At 40.0% G+C, this 21,641-nt stretch overlaps 1 protein-coding gene across 3 annotated transcripts in view; it reads left to right on the top strand.

The window, feature by feature from the left end:
* GRIA4 (glutamate ionotropic receptor AMPA type subunit 4) overlaps nt 1–21,641 on the top strand; it is a 383,074-nt gene that overhangs the window by 263,445 nt on the left and 97,988 nt on the right. For all 3 annotated transcript variants that reach the window (XM_006018946.3, XM_006018945.3, XM_006018947.2), the window contains exons 5-8: nt 5,640–5,693; nt 14,114–14,272; nt 15,776–15,943; nt 18,957–19,061. In XM_006018946.3, the coding sequence (XP_006019008.1) occupies nt 5,640–5,693; nt 14,114–14,272; nt 15,776–15,943; nt 18,957–19,061 (486 nt within the window). The remainder of the gene's footprint in view (nt 1–5,639; nt 5,694–14,113; nt 14,273–15,775; nt 15,944–18,956; nt 19,062–21,641) is intronic.

A 21,641-nucleotide genomic window follows, 5' to 3' on the forward strand; every position in this document is an offset into this window, starting at 1 on the left:
CTGTAGCAATCTTGAAAACACCCTAGTGCCAGTATAGACATGTTCTACCTCACCCAAATCCTTTTTAGATGCCCATAAGGTTTGGATCTAGCATATTCATGCTCAATTCCTGATCTATAATGTATGAAAAATACTCTTATCTATTTATAGTGTGGACTGATTCTTAATAGCCACAGCTACGTGAGAGGCGGACTCTGCAGGTGGTACTGTGCAGTCATTTAGTGCTTGCTTAACCGAGCACTAAATGACTGTAGTAACCAATGTTACTGCACAGTACTGTCCCAGCATGGGTTTTTTTAGATGCTACTGTGCATTAGCAATGAGCTACTTTGCAGTATATTGTTACTATTGTGCAGTCACAATTCATTCCCAGCTATGCTACAGCACTGTACCAATGAGCTACAACAGAGTAGCTCATTCCTACTGCACCATAGTGTCTCGTGTAGACATGCCCAATATGTATTTAATAAAGTCCTTACCCTGATTATGGTCTTGTGCCCCTGGTAGAAATGCAAATAATAAAAAAAATAATAGAATGAGAGTTTCATTTGAATGTGAGGGCCCCTCAGTGTGTTCAGTCACTCATAAGAACATAAGAAGTGCCAGACTGGGTCAAGCAAATGGTCCATCTAGACCTCTATCCTGTGTCTGAAAGTTGCAAGTAGTAAATCCATCCCCTTTTATACCCTTCCTGACATCAACCATCATTGGTTTAAGGATGTAAGAAATACATCCCCAACTTTTCCAATGGACCTGTCCTCCATTAATTTATCTAATCCTTTTTTCAACCTGATTACACTGCCTGCCTCCATATTTTCCTGTGGTAATAAATTCCATGAGTTGACAAGAACTGTGCAAAAATGTACTTCCTTATTATTATTTTAAAGCAGCCCCCTGATCATTTCAGTAGATGCTCCTTGGTCTTGTATTCTGAAACCTGGAGAATAACAGTCCCCTATTCACTTTATCCACACTCCTCATAATTTTATACGCCTCTATCATATCCCCTCCTCAGCCTTCTCCTTCCAAACTGAAGAGTCCTAGCCTTTTCCGTCTCCTTCTGATACAGAAGCTGCTCCGTTAATTAAACTCTTGGAGCAGGTCCTATTGCTCCCATTTGGTATATAAGTGTAATCCTCTTCCACTCTGCTTAAGTTCCTAAAAAGCGTGAATGTTTCTATTTTATACTTTTGTAACACTCCTCCATCTTAGTCTTATGACAAAATCACTATAAGTAGTGGGGTGGAGGAGGACACCCTCACTTTTTTGCATTAATGCTTGATCTTGAGCACACTGGAATTGGACCATGACCACACATAGACACCGAAATTCCATGGGAACACATACCTGGCCCTTAGATGCAGGGGTCTGAAGCAAATAAAGTTCAAATTTTGCACTCCACAAATGTTCTCTTAAAAGTGACTGTTTCTATGAACATTTCTCACACTACTCTCACTTGCTAGGATATTAGCAAAAGGCAGAAAGGACATGAACCTAGTTGAAACAAATTCACTTAGAAATTTTACTCAGTATTTTCCATTCGTATTTGCAGTATGTACTGTTTTATATTACTTTAACAACTTTAGAAGGGCACCTGACATACCTAATCATAAAGGGGGCTTTGTGCATTTGTTTTATTTGACAGATGCACTGTAATGGTCCTTGTATTCTGGGCTGTCAAAAATAATATAGAGACAGATCCTTTGGGGATATAAATATCATAGCTGCATTGACTTCAGTGAGCTTCTTTGTAGAGTTACAGTATTTTACACAAGCACAAGCTGACCCAGAGTTTTTTACTGTAACTTTGGCCTTCAATATCATATTTAAAAGTGGATGTTTTATTCAAACTGTTCTACATTATTTATTTAACATAGGATTTTCTAGTTTATATCAATTTCTTTGTATTATGGAAGGATACATAGCTCCATATTACAAATCATGACTGCTAGGAGTAAAGCTATAATGCCATTGTAAGCAATGGCATCATTGCAACACCATTAATGCCAATAGATTTCCATCAGCTTATGCCAGAAATAAGGTTGGGCAGCTTTTATACATATTACAAAAGGCTATAACAACATGCTCCACCATGCACAATGCAGGTCATTCATAAGGTCTTTATTTTTTTCCTGTGAAATAAATGGAAACTTGATTGCTGATTTTAATGGGAGCATGATTGGACTGCAGACAAATGCCTAATTAACATGATGGTGTTTCAGCCTGGTGTATGTTTTAAAACTACAAGTTATTATAATTAATGGAGCAGAAAAATAGTTTTGGAGACAGGAGAAGTAAGAGATGAGAGGTTTTCTGTGACTACCTTACTATTCGAAATAGTCAATAGTTCAAACAGTTCCTTCATAGATCCCAATACCAAATCCTTTGGATTCTATGACCACATCCACCACATAACACACATTTATACATTCTCCATGCTGCAAGGGCATGCTATATCCAGGGGTCAAAAAACCCCTCTGCAGAACAAAAAGGTGGAGCAGCGCATACACAGGCAGTGCATACTGCTCAAAAGTGGAGCTGGGCCACCCAGAGCCATGCTCCAGCTGACAGCCAGACTCTGTGTGACAGAATTGCCACTACTGCAGCCCCAGGAAGCCCCCAGGAGCCCAGGTAAGGCTTCTGGGGCCTCCCCAACCCCACCCAGGGTAACTCACAGTGCACCAAAGCATGCATAGCACAGGCATTCTCCAGGGACAAGTAGCGGTGGCGCAAGGTGCGCCACCGCTACTTGGGGAACCAAACATCTATTCTCATTTGGATGCATCCCACCAGTCTGTTAAAATAATGACAAGAAAGGAAATCAGGCAGTTCCCATAGCTAATCTGGACACTGACTTGCTATTTGCTCTTTACCAAATCATCAGGTTTGCCAACTGTCTGTAAACTTATGGATGTCCTTAAAAAAAAGGCTAAAAATGCCTGCCCATGAAGGCCATAAAAGAAAATTGGAGCTATCCATAAAAAAACTAAGGAACATCGAGCTGGTTCATTGCTGCTGTCAGTATAAGGCTAGATTCAAGTGTCAATGGACAGACTGAGCAAAGCAGTGCTACCTGGTATCTAGTTAGAAGCATAGCTCAGTGCCTTGCAGGGAACTATCTGTCAGCCCCTTACTGCTTCCTGCCCTAGCCATGTTCTGCTTTTCTGTGTCCTTGTTGTCCCCTGCCTGTAATGGCTGCTCAGTGCTCACCTCAAAGGTATGCAGGGTTGGGCAGGACAAGAAGGCAGACAGTACAGCCAGGATGGAGCTGCTGGGCAGGGGGAGAAGAGATGATGGTTTGAGGTCTAAAGGGCATGTGAGGTTTGAGGGTGGGCTATGCGTGGTCAGTATGGTGCAATTTGGGGTACCAGGGTGTAGGGGTCAGTCTCAGGGTGTGTAGAGGGTGCTGTCCCCACCCCTAGAGTGGGAACATCATGGTGTAAAACCATTGTTGCAGCCCTCACAATCTTTTACCTGAGGTCCCAGTACAATTAAGGATGAAAAGACATTTCCATTAGGTTGTTTCTTTAGCAAGACTTGCCTTCAGCAGTAGGCTCTGAAATGCCACTTGGAATGATAAGCTTTATTTTCAAATGTAGTTAACTACTTTTTTGAAGGGGAAAGACTGGATTAGTATTTTAGAGGGGTTTTTTGTATTTGCTTTCTAGACAGGGAAATCTTAAGATTTTTTAAATTTTATTTTAATCATTCAGTTCCAGGGTTGCCAACCCAAGATTTTTTTTTAATAGACAATCTGCTAACTTTTTACTGAAAACCAAAATTTTTGCCATGGTTGGTGTTAGATCCCTAAATTTGGACCTAGTAAAAACACATGTTAATAAAATGTTTGGCTGTCAGTAAAAACTTTGCGGATTGTCAATAATATTTTTTCTTGGGTTGACCACCCTGCAATCTGTAATGGCTCACCACGTAGCCTTCACTTGTAAGATGGAACCTTAGTCTTGATCTGTTGCACTGAAGTGAGGGAGCTGTGAGGATTAAGGGATATTTGGCCTGTGCTCTGGCCATTGTGTGTGCTCTCTGAGCACTAGGAACTGAAAACTCTTCAGAGCAGGCACTGGAGTTCAGGTTTTTCATAGCAGCATAGGGGCTAGATCCATAGAGTCACCATTAATTATTAAGTCCTAAACTGCTAGGAGAATCTCAGCCAGCAGATATTGTATGTGTTTACAAAGCAGCTCAAAATCTTTGAGGAGGTGAGTGAGTAAATGAACAGAAATAATGAATATGTATCAGGCTAAACCTGCAACAGAACAGAAGTTAACCAGTTAACTTCTGGTTAACAGAAGTTAACCAGAACACACAAACCAGTTTCAAAATGGCTAAAACTGGTTTGAGATAAACCTGGTTGAATTTAGTGTCAGACTTAACTGATTGAGCTCAAACCGGTTTATGCAACTTCTGTCCCAGACCCCTTCCTGGTTTAAGTTAAACCAGAATCTCCCAGCATCCCAGCATGCTCTCTGGGCTGAGCTCTGCTCTCTGCTCTAGTGGAACAGGGATGGCTCTGCCTCTGTGCTCCCTAGCCAGAGCAGGGACAGGCAGGGGTGGGGGTCTGGCCAGATGCTAACCCTGGAAGGGAGCAGAGAAGAGGTTTAACTGACTGCTCCCATGCCTCTGCCACTGGAGTGGTGATGAGGAAGCTGCCTGCAAACCCTGGCTCAGGTTCATGCTGGTGGGACAGGGAGGCGGGAATTAAACACCCTCCCTGGCCAGTTCCCTTTACGCTACTGCCTGGGCTGGCCATGCCCTCCCCCCCTGCCAGCACAGCTTCCTTGCAGCTGAGGGTGCACTGTAGTGCCCTTCAGCTTCTGGCCTGAGCCACTGCAGGCATGTGCCTTCATTTCCAGAGTTAACAATGAATGTTTATTCACTTGCAAATTGGTTTTATCCAGGCAGGTTAGATTAACCTGCAAAGATTGAATCAATTTAGCCTCCAACTTTTTGAATGTCTGTCCCTATCTCTTCTGCCTAGCTCCTTTGGTTGCACACAAGACATGTGCTTGGACTATGCAAAGGGTTTCCCTGACACTTTGCAAGTCCTGTGAAAGGACCAGTCACAAATTGCCCTCCAAAATGGGCAGAGAACTCCAAGCTGCGCCACACAATCTAATATTCCATTCTTATTCAGCTCTCACTCATCTCTCTCTGTTGCCTTCAGTTTTGTGGTAGAAAAACTGAATTAAGATCTTGTATTGTAACCCAGAGAAATCCAATCCTGAGTTAAGAATACAAAGTAATTCACAACCATTACAATTTTTAAAACAAAAAGGCCCAAACAGCATTTAGGCTTTTGGTGTAATATATGACTGCCTGCTTTTAGGTTTGTATTCCATAAGGAATTACTACACTTGATAAAATAATATACAGCAGTAAAATGTTCAGGCACATGGAAGGTATTGAGACTGTAAAATTACCAGTTGATTATTTTAGCTGTTTCATTTTCTAATGGCTAGGCATTAGGAAAATTATAGCTACCTTAATCATTTTCGTGGGGAAAAAAAATCTTAACAAAATGTCACTAAAGTTATACATCTCATAATGTATGTCCAGCTGATGATTAATGACTTACTGAAGCAGTACAATATTACCTAGTTTGCTTTCTTTCCCCCCTACAGATTGTGAGTGTTGGAAAGCATGTTAAAGGCTACCATTACATCATTGCAAACCTGGTAAGATCCTTTTGTGTAATTATGTTAATGCTTGACAAGGAAAATACTCAACTGTGCTCTGGAATTATGATGCTACACATGAAATTTGCTATTTGTAACTAATATACAATTTACTGTAATAGGTTCTGAACAATGTAGAGAAAAATGTGTTTCTTTTTCCTATTCTGATGCTATTTCAGTAACAAGAAGCTAAATGTTATCCTTAGTTATTTTCCATTAAATTCAATACAGGGGCAGGCTGGGTGTAAGTGGAGGCTGAGTTTGACCTGTAGATAGTATTACATGATCTTTTTATTGTTACTCTATTATTATTATTATTATTATTATTATTATTACTCTATCATTACTTGAATACCAAGGTTCAAAGTAACTTCTCCAGATTTTCCAGGGTACATGCATTTTCCTGTAAGCTACTTCTAGTAAGAGTCTTACATCAGTGTTTTCCTTTTAGAACTATATAATGCATTAGTTCACCAAATGTTCAAAGAGGGAAAAATAATAAATAAAATAGCATTTTATTACTACAATAGTTTCTTTTCTTAACAAACATTCTAATGCACACAACAAATCAGATTACAAAATATATTTGTAACTTCTGGTTTTCATACCTTCCATTCCTCCTACTTTATCAGATGCCATAAGGAAGTAGGCTATACTATACAAAAATGCATCCCTCTTTAAATGAGTTAGTCTAAAAGGGCATCTTTACACACACTCTGGGGGTCAGGTGAGGGGGAGCACTTTACTTAGAGTGGCTCTTGTATTCAGCATCCAGTGCTTCAAAATGGTGGTGGGGCCACTTTAACTAAATCTTGTTTGATGAGCTTTAGCTATAGTACCCCCACAACCATTTTGAAGCATGGGGACACTAAATACACAAGATGCCAAGGCTGAAGGAGCACACACAATTAATTGAGTCTGCTCTGATGTGTTGTAATGCAGGCATCCCACATGTCTACAGGAACCCTAAGGTACTATCCTGCACTGCTATTTGGGTTAAATAAGTTAGTGACCTACTACCTTTCACATGCACTAAAATTCTCTTTTCTAGCTCAGTCTAATGTACTTAAAGCAGATCTTTCTTTTAACAAAGGAACAGACCCTTGGAAAACATTTTCAGAATCTTACTTTTCAAGTGCAATGGGGTAAAACCAGTCAGGATGGGAAAGTAGTGGGGAGAGTGTTATTTTCTTATGAATGCCTAACTCCTAAATATATAAGGTCAGTTTAGCCACTTTGCCACTCAGAGAACAAACCAACCTTGGTATTCAACAGCAGGGGTGTCAACATCATTTAATTGTTTTGTCTATGATGATGTTCATTCTAAACTTCAAATCAATAAGAAAAAGAATTTCCTAACACCAGTAAACTTCACATAAGGTTTCTTTCTCATGTTGCCTATGTGCCATTTGAAGAGTATCCAGTGACAAACTCTACCTAAAATTCTGATCTCTGTTACACCATTTTAAAACATATCTGTCTTCAGCTTGCATCTTGTGTACCAGCAGTAGTTTATTTAAAGCAGTCACCAAAACAATACAATAAAATGAGAGATTAACATTATATAGAATTAAATAATATTTTATAAATGTATGGTTTTTGCTAATAATATGCCCTAAGATTTTCTATTCTACAGGTTTACAGAAAATTAAAACAGAACATAGTGCATGATGATATTAAAGATAAAATGACGTAGTGAACATTAAAACAAAACATGATTCTACTTCATTTTAGCCCAAATTTTTTTGTGCAAGTAAGGGCCTTACTAGGGCTTTGATACGTGGTTATTTTGGATAGCACCTGGAACTCTTACTCCCTGGACTGTCCACACATTAACACCTGAAATTAGTTTTAAGCACACTTTGGGTGACTTAAAGTTACACCCCGCTAGGGCAAGTTTATCTCTGATCTATGTCCCCCGGCTTCTGTTCCATTAATGTGTGGCCACTCCTCACAGATAAGCTGCCCAAGTTGCAGTCCTCTGGCATCCCAGGATGCAGGGTTCTCTCCCCCACCCCACTGTTCTATGTGGACAAATTTTCCACCCCTTGAACTCTACCTGGCACCAAGCCAACTCCCGCTGCCACCCCTGCGAGTGTGACCTTCCTACCCCCAGGGATGCAACCCCATCCAAATGAGCTGCAAAGCCCATGCCAGCTATCTAGGCTGTAGGGCATGAATGGGTCTGGGAGTGGGGTCCAGGTGGATGGGGGAGATGACAAGATAGTGGAGCAGATCAGGTCCCCATGAGCTGGAGGTTTGTTCCTGGGACAGAGGCAGTAGCTCCCCCATAAGTGCCTTCCCTCACTGATCCTACCTCCCAAACATCCCAGGAAGCACAACCAGCACCTGCCACACCCTAATCTCAAATCCCAATTCCTTCAGTGTCTGGCTTCTTTCATTTAACCACCCTTTCCCCATCCACATTTCATTTCCACCTCCCATTTCATTACCCACCAACATCCCATTAACTCTCCACCTTCCACCATCATGTGCCCCCTTCCCCCAACCATCTCTCACATGGCCCCACCTAGAGCAGGGATAGAAGCCTGTCCTGGCTTACCAGCCCTGTAGAGGTAACTCACAGCCATAGCTCCTAGTCTGTCCCCTGCTTACCAGCTCTCTTGTGCCAAGTCACAGTGGTTCAGGTAGGGAATTGTCAGAGAACATTTTTAGCTTTAAGGTATGACTGTTGCAAACTTGAGCTAGCACCTATACTATTCAACATCTGAGCAGCTCAAAGTCTAACATGTAATAAGGCCCTACGGCCCTAACACAAATAAGCCTAAAGTATATAGGAAAGTCTCTGAAGTGTTAGAAAGAAGACAGATTGCTTTTCCTTCATTAACCCAGTGTTTCAAATTTCCCATTAATAGAGAGATCCATTTTCCTCTAAGCATTTCAAAAAACAAACAAGACCACAAATAGTGATTTAAATAATCTATCTCATTCCTCCCACAAGGGCATATTTTGTCCCAATATGATCCAACACGAAATGCCCATGACAACTAAAAATCTCATTAGAGTGAATTTCAATGTAGCAATGGCTTCTTATTGTTTGTAGTTTTACACCTTAGACAGGTAGGTTTCAAGGCCAAGAAAGTATTTTTTAACCTTTTAAAAGTAGAAGTTTGAGAGAGTCTTACTCCTGGCATATCTGTCTGCATGCGGGCACTTTTAATTCTTAAATTGATGTCTTGTTTTAAGTATAGAGGAAATACTGAATCAGTGAATCTCAATACATTTCCCAGTCCATTCATCTGGAGGAGAATGTAGATGTTATTTAACTACCCAAACCAGGGTTTATTTGGCAAAGGAGAGGCTTCTAGATTGCATTTCCTAGGGTATCTATTGGTGTAAAAGATCTAATTTTTCTCCAGTAGTTTAGAGTTTTTAATTGAGCTAAAGTGCTCACATTTATCAGTCCCATGTTAGAGTGCATGCCTCCTCTCCACACACAACCCAATATTGATTTAGATAGAGATAAATTTGCCTTAAAAAGTAATTAGAAATCTCTTCAGGTTTTGCATGGTTCATAGGGTCAGTAACCCAAAATTCTGCTCCATACAATAAAATGAACTCTACCTGGCATCTATAGACCTTTAACACTTAAAGAACCTTTGCCCTTCTTATTGTAAAACAGTAAAATTCTGCCGAATGCATGTTTTGTTCTCGTATTTACATTTTCAGTGTGCTTATTCCAACTCAGATTGTTGCTAAAGTAGATTCCAAGGTATTAAAGGAAGACATTTACTCTATTTCCTTTTTTCTGCAAAAACCAAACCATTCATTCCATAAAACCAATACCATGATTTTAGCTGTGTTGATTTCAAAGCCATTTGAGGTACATTACTGCTGAAAAGCATCTACGAATCTTTGGAGGACTATTTGGGATTATGCCATTATTAATGCTTCATTTACATAAAGCAGGAAAGGGACAGGGTCATTCAAAATTATGAGTTCATGGAACCGATTCACTGTTAGCATTTATTTTAGATTGTTCAAGAATAAATGAAGTAGCAGAACAAGCAGACATCCTTGCTATACCCCTGTCTTAGTTGGGGAACTATTGGACGGGGCACTGCTAATTATGTAACACACTTTATATGCTGTGTTTGAATAGTCAGACCCCATCTACGCATTACTCTTAAGGCACTTAAACCAGTTAATCACACTTTAAATAACCATCCGGCCACACATTCAGCCAATTAATGGCATAATAAAAAGAGGAATAAACTACAAAGTTATTCCACAAAATATGTGAAATAACTTTGTAGCTGCTTCCTATCACATCATTAATGGAATGTGTGGCCAGGGGCCCCAGTGGCTGAGAGTCCCATTAGCTGATCAGAGCTCTCAGCTGGAGGGGCCTATGTGCACCCCCAAACCTGGGATTTCCTAGCTCATAGATTCATAGATTGTTAGGAGCTGGAAGAGACCTTGTAGATCATCGGGTCCAGTTCCCCTGCACTAGCCAGGAAAAGACAACTGGGGTCAAGTGACACCAGTGAGGTGACTGTCCAGTCTCCTTGTGAAGATTTCCAGGGTAGGTGACTGCACCACCACTGGAGGGAGTTTATTCCACAGTCTGGACACCCTAACTGTGAAGGAATTTTTCCTGGAATTGAGCCTTAAGCAGCCTTCCAGGAGTTTGTCTCTATTGCTCCTGGTCTTCCCTAGGGGTGCCCTGGTGAACAGCTGTTCACTGAGTTCTTGATGTACTCCCTTGATATAGCGGTAAGCTGCTACTAAGTCTCCTCTCAATCTTCTCTTCTGTAGGCTGAAGAGGCCCAAGTCCCTCAGCCTCTCCTTGTATGGCTTATCTTACAAGACTCTGATCATACAGGTGGCTCTTCTCACCAGTGTGGAGTACAGTGGGAGTATCACTTCCTTAATTTTACAAGGGATGCAATGGTTAATGCATGCTAGTGTGTTGTTTGCCCTGCTGGCCACAGCATCACACTCCCGGCTCATGTTCATGTGATGGTCGATCACTACCTCTGGTCCCTTTCTGCCATGGTGCAAGTCAAATTGTCAGCACTGAGCCTGTAGGTATGTTGGAGATTGTTTGCCCCCAGATGGAGCACCTTATACTTCTGAGTGTTGAACTTCAGCTGGTTCCAGTCTGCCCAGCTCTCTAGCCTGTCCAGGTCCACCTGTATCTGTATCTGTAGCCTATCTTCTGGCATGACCACGCTCCCCCATAACTTGGCGTCATCCACAAACATGGCCAGCGAGCTTTTCACCCCAACATCCAAATCATTGATAAAGATGTTGAAAAGCACTGGTCCAAGCACAGACCACTGAGGGACACCACTGGCCACTTCTCTCCAGGACAACACAGATCCGTTCATGAGAACTCTCTTGGTCCTAACATGCAGCCAGTTTTCCACCCACTGAACTGTTGAGCAGTTAAGCCCACAATCTTCCAATTTTTCCACAAGGATATCATGGGATACTAGATCAAAAGCCTTTTGGAAGTCTAGGTATATAAGGTCGACCTTCTCTCCCATGTCCAGGTGGCAAGAGACCTGTTTGTAGAAGGAGATGAGATTGGTAAGACAAGATCTCACACAGCTGGGAGTCCCAAAAGCTAACAGGACTTCCACGTGCGGGGGTGTCCCATGCACCTCCACAGCCAGAAGACTGCAGCTGGGGCAGTCACAGCTGCGGGGGTACTTCATAAAAGCTGCAGTCTGCAGGGATCCCTGGGACACCCTCACAGCTGGGAGCCCGAGTGAGCTGAGGGGGCTTCCAGCCCTAGGAGCTTGCTTCTTGCTGGTGCAGGGGGATCCTGGGATCAGGTTCCCCCAGCACCAGCAATAAGAAAGTGTGATGGGATCTGATTCATGATCCCACCATCACGCCTCCTGCCATGCACATGTGGCATGGCAGGAGGCATGTCACATGTAGAGTCCATCAGATCCCATCACACCTTTTCCTGCATGTGTAGAGGGGCTCTAATTAACAGTTAATTATGAGAGATCTTTTTCCTTTGATGTCATTGCCAGGTTTTTTCCATAACTACTATCTGTCTATGGAGTGAATAGCTCACTTGAGACCTATGAAGGCTACATGCAAATATTTTTGTCTTTATATGTATTTAGATGCTAAATAGCACGATGGTCCATGCAGGAATAAACTTCTCTAAAACCAACATACTTTTCCCAAAATAATATTTTCAGAAATCCATGTATGAAGATGAAAAAGTAGATGTCTCCAAAGTATTTTGACAAGAATACGCATAAAACTAATGAGGTAATAGGGCATAGGCCAATAGGACATTGCCATTTTTAATGATTGGGACTATTATTTTTTCATTCCATTGCTTCAGGTAAATGCCTTCTAAAATAATTATATTAAATGCTTTGATCAGAATTGGATACTGCCAGTCAATTAATTAGTTGAAGATTTCTGGGGCATCTTTCAATTTCCCACCAAGTCTCTGTTATCTCCAATCACGTCATAGACTGTGCGAGGACTTCCAGTTCTTCCTGTTTGTTTCCCAGGCTCCATGCATTTGTGTACAGGTACCTGAGGTAACTAGTCAGTTGTCCTGATTTCTCAGGAAGTATGAGAGCACCTCCCTTGTTGCCCCCTCCTGCTTGCTCTTCCTCCAGGTCTCCTGCTTCCATGCTTACCTTAGGGTGTTGGTGTCCGTCCCCCAGCAAGCCTATTTTAAAGCCCTCTTCACTAGGTTAGCAATGTTCTTCCCTCTCTTTAACAGACATAAACTGTTAAATCCAACTCTCAAGAGGGGACGGGGGGGATGAGGTATCTAGCTGAGCATTTCAAGGATTGAATTCTGGAGACATAAATAATATTATTTTCCAATAGGTGAAGAGAGATTTTAAATGGCTGAAAACCATTCAATGCTTTGGTTCATATTTAAAAATTCTCTTTTATGTGGGTAAAAGTTGCGTAATAAAATATTTTGTTCTCTTAGTCTGTTACTTCTGTCTCTAGGAGAAATATGATCAATAAGAATGGAAGAAGTGTTTTTGTGGTCAGATTCTTAATCTGTCAGTTTATCAAGTGTCATTAAATCCTCATTGTTCAGGGCTTTATTAGCCTATTTCTTGACATTTCAGTTGTTTTAAAATATGGTGCACTTCTAACTGTGATTTTAAATCACAGATTATTTTAATTGCTATTAATTAATTTAAAAGAATATTTCGCATAGCAACTGTTGAAGACATGAGAATCTTGGTGAGTTTGATAGACTAGGGAATCCTTATTGCCTTCATTTTCCCATTGTAGGACTGTATTATGTACCCAGGAATCCAGGACAGAGCCAGGTAGTGAATTTAAACTCTCACTCAAAGTGGAGTCAAGAGTAAGAGCAAGTTATTGGGTGCATAAATCTATATTAAAATTTACTTTACCCACAGTGCCAGTAGTTAATGATACTGAAGATAAATTTCTCTCATCATCGATCTTTTCTTTCAACATCGCAATTTATATAAGTTGCATCACTGGATTATTGGTGAGAGTATCACTGGATTGAAAGGAAGAGGTTCTTTTTAGGCCTTTAAAAACAATAAATTATGTAATTTTCAGCTGTGTAGACAAATCTCTATTTACTGACAGAAAAGGCGTAGAGACAAGGCGTGCCTCTTTTGTGCGAGGACTAAAGATCATATTTACAATGGCAAGAAATCTCTGTTATAAGCCTATCACCTAAACCTATGAATTCTCTTCCTTAGAGTGCACTGGGTGTTTACCACCCAGCTAATAAAAGGTGTTGACACCTTTGATCAGATACTGCACAATAACATAGACAGTTAAATAGAATGAAATAATAGAAATGAGATTAATAGCTAAACTACATAAATTATCAATACTTAAAAACAAACCAAATCAAACAAAGTAGACAAGTTTCAGATTTACAGAATGGCCAAGCCCTTTGGCTGCCCCCTATATCATCAGTTTACGTAGGCAGAGGGTCCAGCTCATACAAGTAGAAGTAGTTCTTCTAAAGGGGTCCCAGTCAAACTCCACCTGACAGCCGTCTTATTTTGTAGATAATTGTTTATAAGTACAACTAGTTTCTCTTTCATTTTGCAAAATCACCTAGAAACATAAGCGTATTGACTGTAATATTCTGAAAGTGTTTTTCAACTATGGCTATTAACTATGTTTTCTCAGTATTATCCAGCACTCCCAACAATGTATTTTTCCAGCTGCTGATGCCTCAGACACACACACAGTGATCTGGAAATTTTAATCCCTATTTTTCTATAATTCAAATTAACATTATGAGCTAAAGCTGAATTTTCTCCTGGGGTTATAAGCCTTTTGCATGCATTAAATATCTATTTTCCTTTTTAGCTGCTTGGTTTTGCTCCCTTGTGAACCTAAAATAGATATGACCTGTAACAGTGTGCTAAACAAACCACATTGTTGGATTGATTTTGTAGGGATTCAAAGATATTTCCTTGGAGAGGTTTATGCATGGAGGAGCCAATGTGACAGGATTTCAATTAGTAGATTTCAGTACCCCAATGGTAACAAAACTGATGCAGCGCTGGAAGAAGCTGGACCAGAGAGAATATCCAGGATCTGAGACTCCTCCAAAGGTACTTCTATTTTTTTGCTCACTACCATCAATTTCACTCAAACATTGTAATAACTGAAGGTATACACATTTGCTTTACTTTATCATGCTGAGCTACAGCAGAAGATATGTGACTATGCAATTATTGATAACTAATTATACCCAGCATTACAATTATCTTATAGAAAGATGAGTTGCAACAAATTTCCCATTTTCTGTCACTTATTTTCCAATTAACCTGTTTAATGACAAGAATTAGAAGTCCAACTTTAGTGGAAATTGACAAACTAATTCCAACCAACCTTCAGTTTGTCAACCCAATTATATCTACATTGAATACACAGGTTTCCAGCCAGCAGGCATTCTTCTGTATCTGAGGTAATATAATAATAATAGTAATCATATCATTTCGAAGTTGTTAACTTTCTGAAAACTATGCACATAAATCCTGATGTAATGCTTACTATTAAACGTGATCTTAAAAATGCAAATATGTTCCATTATTGTTCTATATCGCTTCCCATATAGATAACAAAATTAAACAATTTGTGATTTTCTTGGCAGGCCAAACATGATACACCTGTAAAGATGATTGTATAAGAGCTTCTCTTTTATTATGGGTATTATGAATCTACCTAACTGCTATAATTGAGACTGGGGTTATGCTGGCACCATTCAAGCACATAGTCCAATCCTGTCCTAAAGAGCTTACAGCCTATTTAAACAAAACAAACCTTATAACTGGTCATATAGAAGTGAATGGACATACCAGAGTCACAAAGCAGATCAGCCATAGGTCAAAGATTAGAACCTCTGTTTCCTGAGTCTGTATATGGTGCTTACCCACTAGACCACACTGCATCTAGTTTAGTGCTTATGTGACCTCACTTACCATGTCTTCAAGCTAGTAGCTGGTAACATTTATTCTACACATTCTATTGTACATATCCTTTGCCTAATTTACATACTTTCCTGACCTGACCTACTGTGACTTCCAAGCCTCATCATTTTAGTTTTTCTATACCCCATTGTATGAGGGCATCAGAATAGAAATTTTGCAAACAAAAAGAAGAATGCTATCCCTGGTTATTTTGCAATTTAAGTAACCTGGTTCTGCCACTCATTGCCAATACATTTATTCATGGTCTTAAGCTTACTCAGTGAACTACAGAATAAAAATGGGTGGGCAGCATTACTCCAAGATACATCAGGTAAATAAAACAAAAGTTTGAGAAGGGGAGATCTGGAAATCTTCATTTTAATTTAATTGTCCCCTATGAATTCCTACAAAGAGATTTCTCTCCTCAAATAAAGTTTTAAAGCTAAACTATTATAATATAGTCTCAATACTGACAATCATGCAAATCATGAAGAACTCCCTTGAATAAAATTCATATTGGATTTTTTAGTTCTGCCTCAGTGGGAACTGCAGGGATTGGGTGCATAATGGGCTAAAACAGAAATATATCAAGCTGATTTTCTACAGATTTGCTACACTGAAGTAATGAATTTGTCCCCTGTTTAGTATACATCTGCACTGACCTATGATGGGGTCCTCGTGATGGCTGAAACCTTCCGTAATCTCAGAAGGCAGAAAATTGATATTTCACGGAGAGGGAATGCTGGAGATTGTCTAGCAAATCCTGCTGCCCCATGGGGTCAAGGGATCGATATGGAGAGAACTCTGAAACAGGTACGGCTTTGCTTAATTCTACTGATCTTGGGGAATAATACATTCTACTGATCTACACGTAGAAGAGAAAAGTGCATTTAGATTGCATGGAGCGATACATTTATTTTCAATTAGCATCTAAACCACCTACTAATGGTTTTATTGTTTCAGCTGGTTTTGTTTTAGTTTAGTGAAATATCTTTGATCTCAGTGTCTGAAAGAAATTGTTTTCTGTGAAGCACAAAGCAAACCACAGGCCAAATCCCTCACTGAATATGTTGAAAATTACTGAAAGAAATAAAACACCCTTAACTGAAGTGTTAAGCTCACCTGTTCCTCTATGAATTATAACCTAACATTAAAGGACAGATTCAAATTGGTCACCAAGATGCCGTTACTTAGGTGGTTGAAAAAAGTAGGTGTTTGATGCAGGAAGCCAAGCTGAATAGAAAGGGTTAGATGTCTAAGAACTCTAAGTACAGTCAGTGGGGAGAGTTAGGGCCTCAACAAATTACATTTACATCAGTCTAAAAAGGAGCTAATACACAACATATAGCCTTACACTGATGTGAGATACTCAAATGCAGTATAGACTTGCCCAGAAAAATCAGGGGTAAAATTATACTGGCATAAATGGCATATATCTGCAGTTTATTTGAGGCTAATCATATACTCAAGATGAATAAGCTAGTGCCAGTTCCCCTGCCAACTACAGTGTGTACAAACATTCAAAGAGCTCGCGGTGAAATTAATCTAAGTTCTGTGATTTTCTGTAAGCGGCAGCCACTAGGAAATGTAGCTGAACTCCCATACTTCTCCAGAGCTTGGATACTTACCTCTGACTGCACATTAGGACTTTCTATCCATTTGAGACTCAGAGCACCTTGTCCTTTGTTTGAGGGTAAGCACCTAACTCACTGGTGGTGGCAATGCCACTCATCTTTTGTACAATTGTCAGTGCTTTGAGCATACCCTCAGGAAGTGGGAGAATTGCATTTTAGACCACCCGCAGCCTGAGGGGGCTCAAATCCACATCTCCTCAGCAGAGTGCTTTAATCAGGAAAACCTACACTCTTGTCCTATGCAGAGGGTACTTCGCCTGGAAAAGAGTGTCCTGGGTTCCTATCTCTGTTCTTCCTGGTCTATGCATTTTACACTGGATAAACCACAGAAAAATAAGCCTAACAGCAGGAACAGCAAACTGCTCACCCTTCTCAGTGGGCTAGTCACAGTCCCTCTTGATTCCTCGTCCTCCAGCTCTATGAATCATACACTGTTAGCTGCCTGAACACCCAACTTCAATAGAAAGTCCCCATCCAGACTAGCTTTTATCCTGATGGTTCGGGCATTCGGTTGGGAAGCAGATGATGTGGTTTGGAAACTTCAGTTTCAGGAATGCATTGAGGGCAGTTCTCTTCATGGGCTCTAACCACTGGGTTACTGTGCAGTAAGTATCACTATTATCTTTTTTGAATCAAAGTAACTCTAGGTACAGTACTTTGTGCTGAACTCAATTCAGTTGATGCAAGTATGCTCTGGGGACAACTAATGGATTGAGGATTTAGGCAGAGTTTAGGCATCTTCCCAGCACCAATTTGGATTTTAATAAACTTAGATGTGACTTAGGTGCCTAGGGAATTTGGAGTAAAAAATGGATATACTAAGTAAATTTATGTATCTAATGTATTTTGTGGCTGCTGCCTTGATTGTTCTTTGGAATGTCGGCCTCCAGTTTCTGCCTAAATCCTACTTAATCTCCTAAAAGACTAATCTGCATTCCTCCCTAAAGGTATTCATTTATAGAAAAAGTTAATTCCAGTAGTAAAAATCAAAGACTATATCATTAAATTACTGACAGAATTGTATTATTCACAAAACTGCCTACCAAATTTGTTTGGATCATTCTGAATTCTTCTAGATTTTTTCAAATGCAACTCACATAGGTCATTTTCCCAGTAAAAAGAAATATCCCAGAGCCATTGTTCATCGATTTCAGGTCTTTGAGTTCCTAATGAATATGGATGTCTAGAAAGTTCCATATCTCTGTCAAGATGATTTAGCCTTTTTCTTCGAGTTTGGATAGTAAAAAAGAAAATTCCTACAATAATATTTTAAATCATTCCAATTACACACGAGCTGACTTGCCTCAGAAGCAGACACTGAGAAGAAAGTACTGACAGAACTGGAATTTTTGTGCCTGGAAGCAAGCATTTCAGTTTTGAAGGAGAGCTGGATAAAACTGAAGTGGACAAATAAAGAAGAATATGATTTGAAGTACACACCCTGGCCCTTAGGGAAAATATATTAAATATTCAGTATACTCCAAACGGTCAGTGAAAGTATGCAGATGTATAGTCTTTTCTGAAGTCAGGTTTGTACAGTGAAGATAATATCATGGGTAAAGTCGAATAATGCCTTCCAGTGAAGCACAAGAGGGATAAAGATCAAAATCTACATCCCGGCCCAGGGCCAAACACAGGTTGCAATACAGTCCCTGCTCCACCGCACCTACTGTATCAGCCTGTATGATGAAATTTGCTTCCACAGCTCCAGAATGCTACATGAAGTCTAGGGCTAGAAGAAAACTGTAATGTCATGGCCTCTCTCATGTCTCTTGCCCAACTCCACCCAGCATGGGCTCTAGGACAACTCCTCCCTTCTCCAGTATGGGCTCTAGGACAACTCCTCTACCAGCTGTTATCTCTCAAAGGCCTGTCAGGTTTATGTATTAAGGCATGATTTGCTTAAACGCTTGAGTGCATTTCACCCTTCTGTGGATTATATTTTAGTGTGTACTTGCTTTTTCATCAAAACTAAGTTAGAGAACACCTGAAAGTTCAAGCAAAGCTTCCTTTTAATTTGTTGTTCTGTTTGGTCCAAAATATTCAGCAATAGAAAATGTGTAGCCCCGGGACACAAGAGGAAAGTGTTGAGTAATTTTCTTACTGATTCCTGTCTGCTCTGTAGTGATTAGGTACAAACAGTACACGAGGCTGATTTTTTTATTTATTTATTTATTTATTTTAATTTTTAGGTTCGAATACAAGGGCTCACAGGAAATGTTCAGTTTGACCACTATGGTCGCAGAGTCAACTACACAATGGATGTGTTTGAGCTGAAGAACACAGGGCCTCGTAAGGTATGTGCTGACTGCATCTGAAAGGGTTAGTCTCTTCATATCCCACCATAGAGAAAAAAAATAATTAATGCATCAAAATAAGATCTTGAGCTCTACCTAGGAGTAAAGAGCTTATGTGTTAAAAAGTATCTGTTTTGTAGGCAGGAATTGCTCCTTGGAAGTCAGTGAAATTGAATCATGAACATAAGGGTGGGATTACTTTCAATCTTTGTTAAATACACTTAGTGAAATAGACTGGTTTGGGTTGGGTTTTTTTTAACTTTAAGTACATTTTACAGGAAATGCTACAGTAAAAGCTTTGTTGTCTGACATGAGTGGGGTAAGGGGGGTGCCAGTTATATAAAAATTCCAGTTATCTGAGAGTTTTACAGAAGACAGTGCCATACTTGTAATGCAAATATTTGATGCGCATGCTGGATAGACTCGGTAAAAATTCCAGTTGCTAAAGTGAGGATTTGTATTTGGGGATATTGTAAATTCCTGTTAATAGAGTATTCCAGTTAGTAAAATGCCAGTTAACACAGCTTTTACTGTATTATTTTTCACTTTAATGCAAGTGGAAAGTGAATAAAAACAAGTGTGTGTGTTGTGTGGGGTAGAAATTAAGATTGCTCAGTCTGGTATGATTTAATAAAAAACAGTTTGATGCAGTGTTATGCTGCTTGGGCAGTGGAGAACGGTCAGCACTCTAAATAATAAATGCCTACTGCACCTCATCAGGAACCTGCTTCCCAGCAAATTATGAACATTTCATTTTTTCCTTCCTCATAACCGTAAATAAGAACTTGTATTCAATATCAGTATTTGGAAGGTTGTAGAAAAGGAAAAAACCAATACCAAGAAAGCATGTTTTTTTGAGGGAAAATTAATTGTCCTCTCTAATCACATTTACTTTAAAATACTCCATCCCTTGCTGTCATCAATTTTTTTTTATATTTTAAGTGGCCTACCATAAATAGAATCATAGAAAATTAGTATATTAGAATATTAAATATGAGTATTATATTGTGCCTGCTCATTTTATATGTGGGCAATGTATGCACACACCTGTAGATATATACTTACAAATCTTCAGTATGTGAATACATGTATCCACAGTGGACTTTTGCCAGTTGTGAGCACTTACGTAATGTTCCTGGATATTGGGGAAAGTGGCTTTCTAATCCCCAATTCTACGCTGTACATATTATATTTTCACAAAACTGTGATTACTAAGTTCTCTGCATAATTGGGGGGAAAGTGTCTTGCTACGTTGGAGGCTGAGTACCTGTCCAAAATATGTGAACATAAGCAAAAAAGAACAAAACAAAAAAGAAGAAAAAACAATGGCATGGTTCAGTGAAGTACTATTCTCCTAGGTCTTTGGTTATCCAAACCTGTCAAAAGTCAGAGTTATGGCTTAGAAATGAGCAGAACAGCATGGACTGCACAGCAAATGATGCTTCTCTGCAGCTGATGGCAGATGGATATTATGGATTGTGTCCTCAGCTGGGGTAAATCACAGTAGCTCTGTTGAAATCAATAAGCCATGCTGACTTACAACAGGGGAGGATCTGGCAAAATGCCACATATGTACATTCCATGGTAGGTATTAGACTGTGGGCCAGGGATCTGGTGACATCTCAGATATGATTGTCAGGCTGTTCTCCCAGGCTGCTGCTCATCTACAAGAGGGCATGGCATTCACAGCCAGTACAAGTGAGCCTACCTGCACCTGCTGTTAGCTCAAGGCTTTTTGCCTTTGTCATAAGCACTAGAGAGAAAGCACTCCTCACTGTCTGAATGCAGGAGGGCTTGTCTTGCTTGTGGGAAGACAAAGGGTTCATGGAACTTTTAAAATTCCCTCTCCTTTAGGGAATGAGGGGAAGTCAAAGAGGGCCTTACCTAAAGCAGAAGCTGCCTAGAAGCAACACAGATAGGAAGTTCACGTATATGCATCAGGGAAGCTAGAGGGTATTTGTACTCTCTGAGGCCCATAACACACTGTTCAGCAGCCAAAGAGCAGCCACTAGAGAGAATTCTTATTCTCTAGTAAAATGATTTGGGAACTGGTAAGGATACTAACTTAATTGCTATTGCTAGGGAGGACTTGGGGCAGATACAAACCTTTGTCTAAGGGTATTTTAATTGGGTCCAGTATGTGTCTGTGAAGCAAGTCACCAAGATTATACAGCTTGACAATGAATGTTAGGGGGTGCGTGAATTCAAAGGCAAATAAACTGAGCAGGAAGGATCAATAATTGTTCAGCAGAAAATAACAAGGATTATCTGAGCATTGAGGATAGCGGGACACATCTATTGCACCAGATACAATCTGGCTGATATTAGAGGAAGGAATTGTCCATCTATGAACTTGGCCAATAGGGGAGGCAGCCAAGGTAAGTGCTAGTGCTCTCCATATGGGGTTGTCCAGTACAGACAATCATTCCACTTGGTGTTTAGTTCCTGTTTAATCCAGTGTTGGAAGTGGATTTAGAAGTCAGTGAAAGCATCTTAAAGGAAGTTGGGAAATATGAGTCATGGCTGCTAATTTCTGCTAAAATAAAGAAAAAAACATTCTTTTCCCCAGATTCTCATCCT

Source organism: Alligator sinensis, unplaced genomic scaffold (assembly GCF_000455745.1).
Source record: "Alligator sinensis unplaced genomic scaffold, ASM45574v1 scaffold802_1, whole genome shotgun sequence".
NCBI classification, from domain to species: Eukaryota; Metazoa; Chordata; order Crocodylia; family Alligatoridae; genus Alligator; species Alligator sinensis.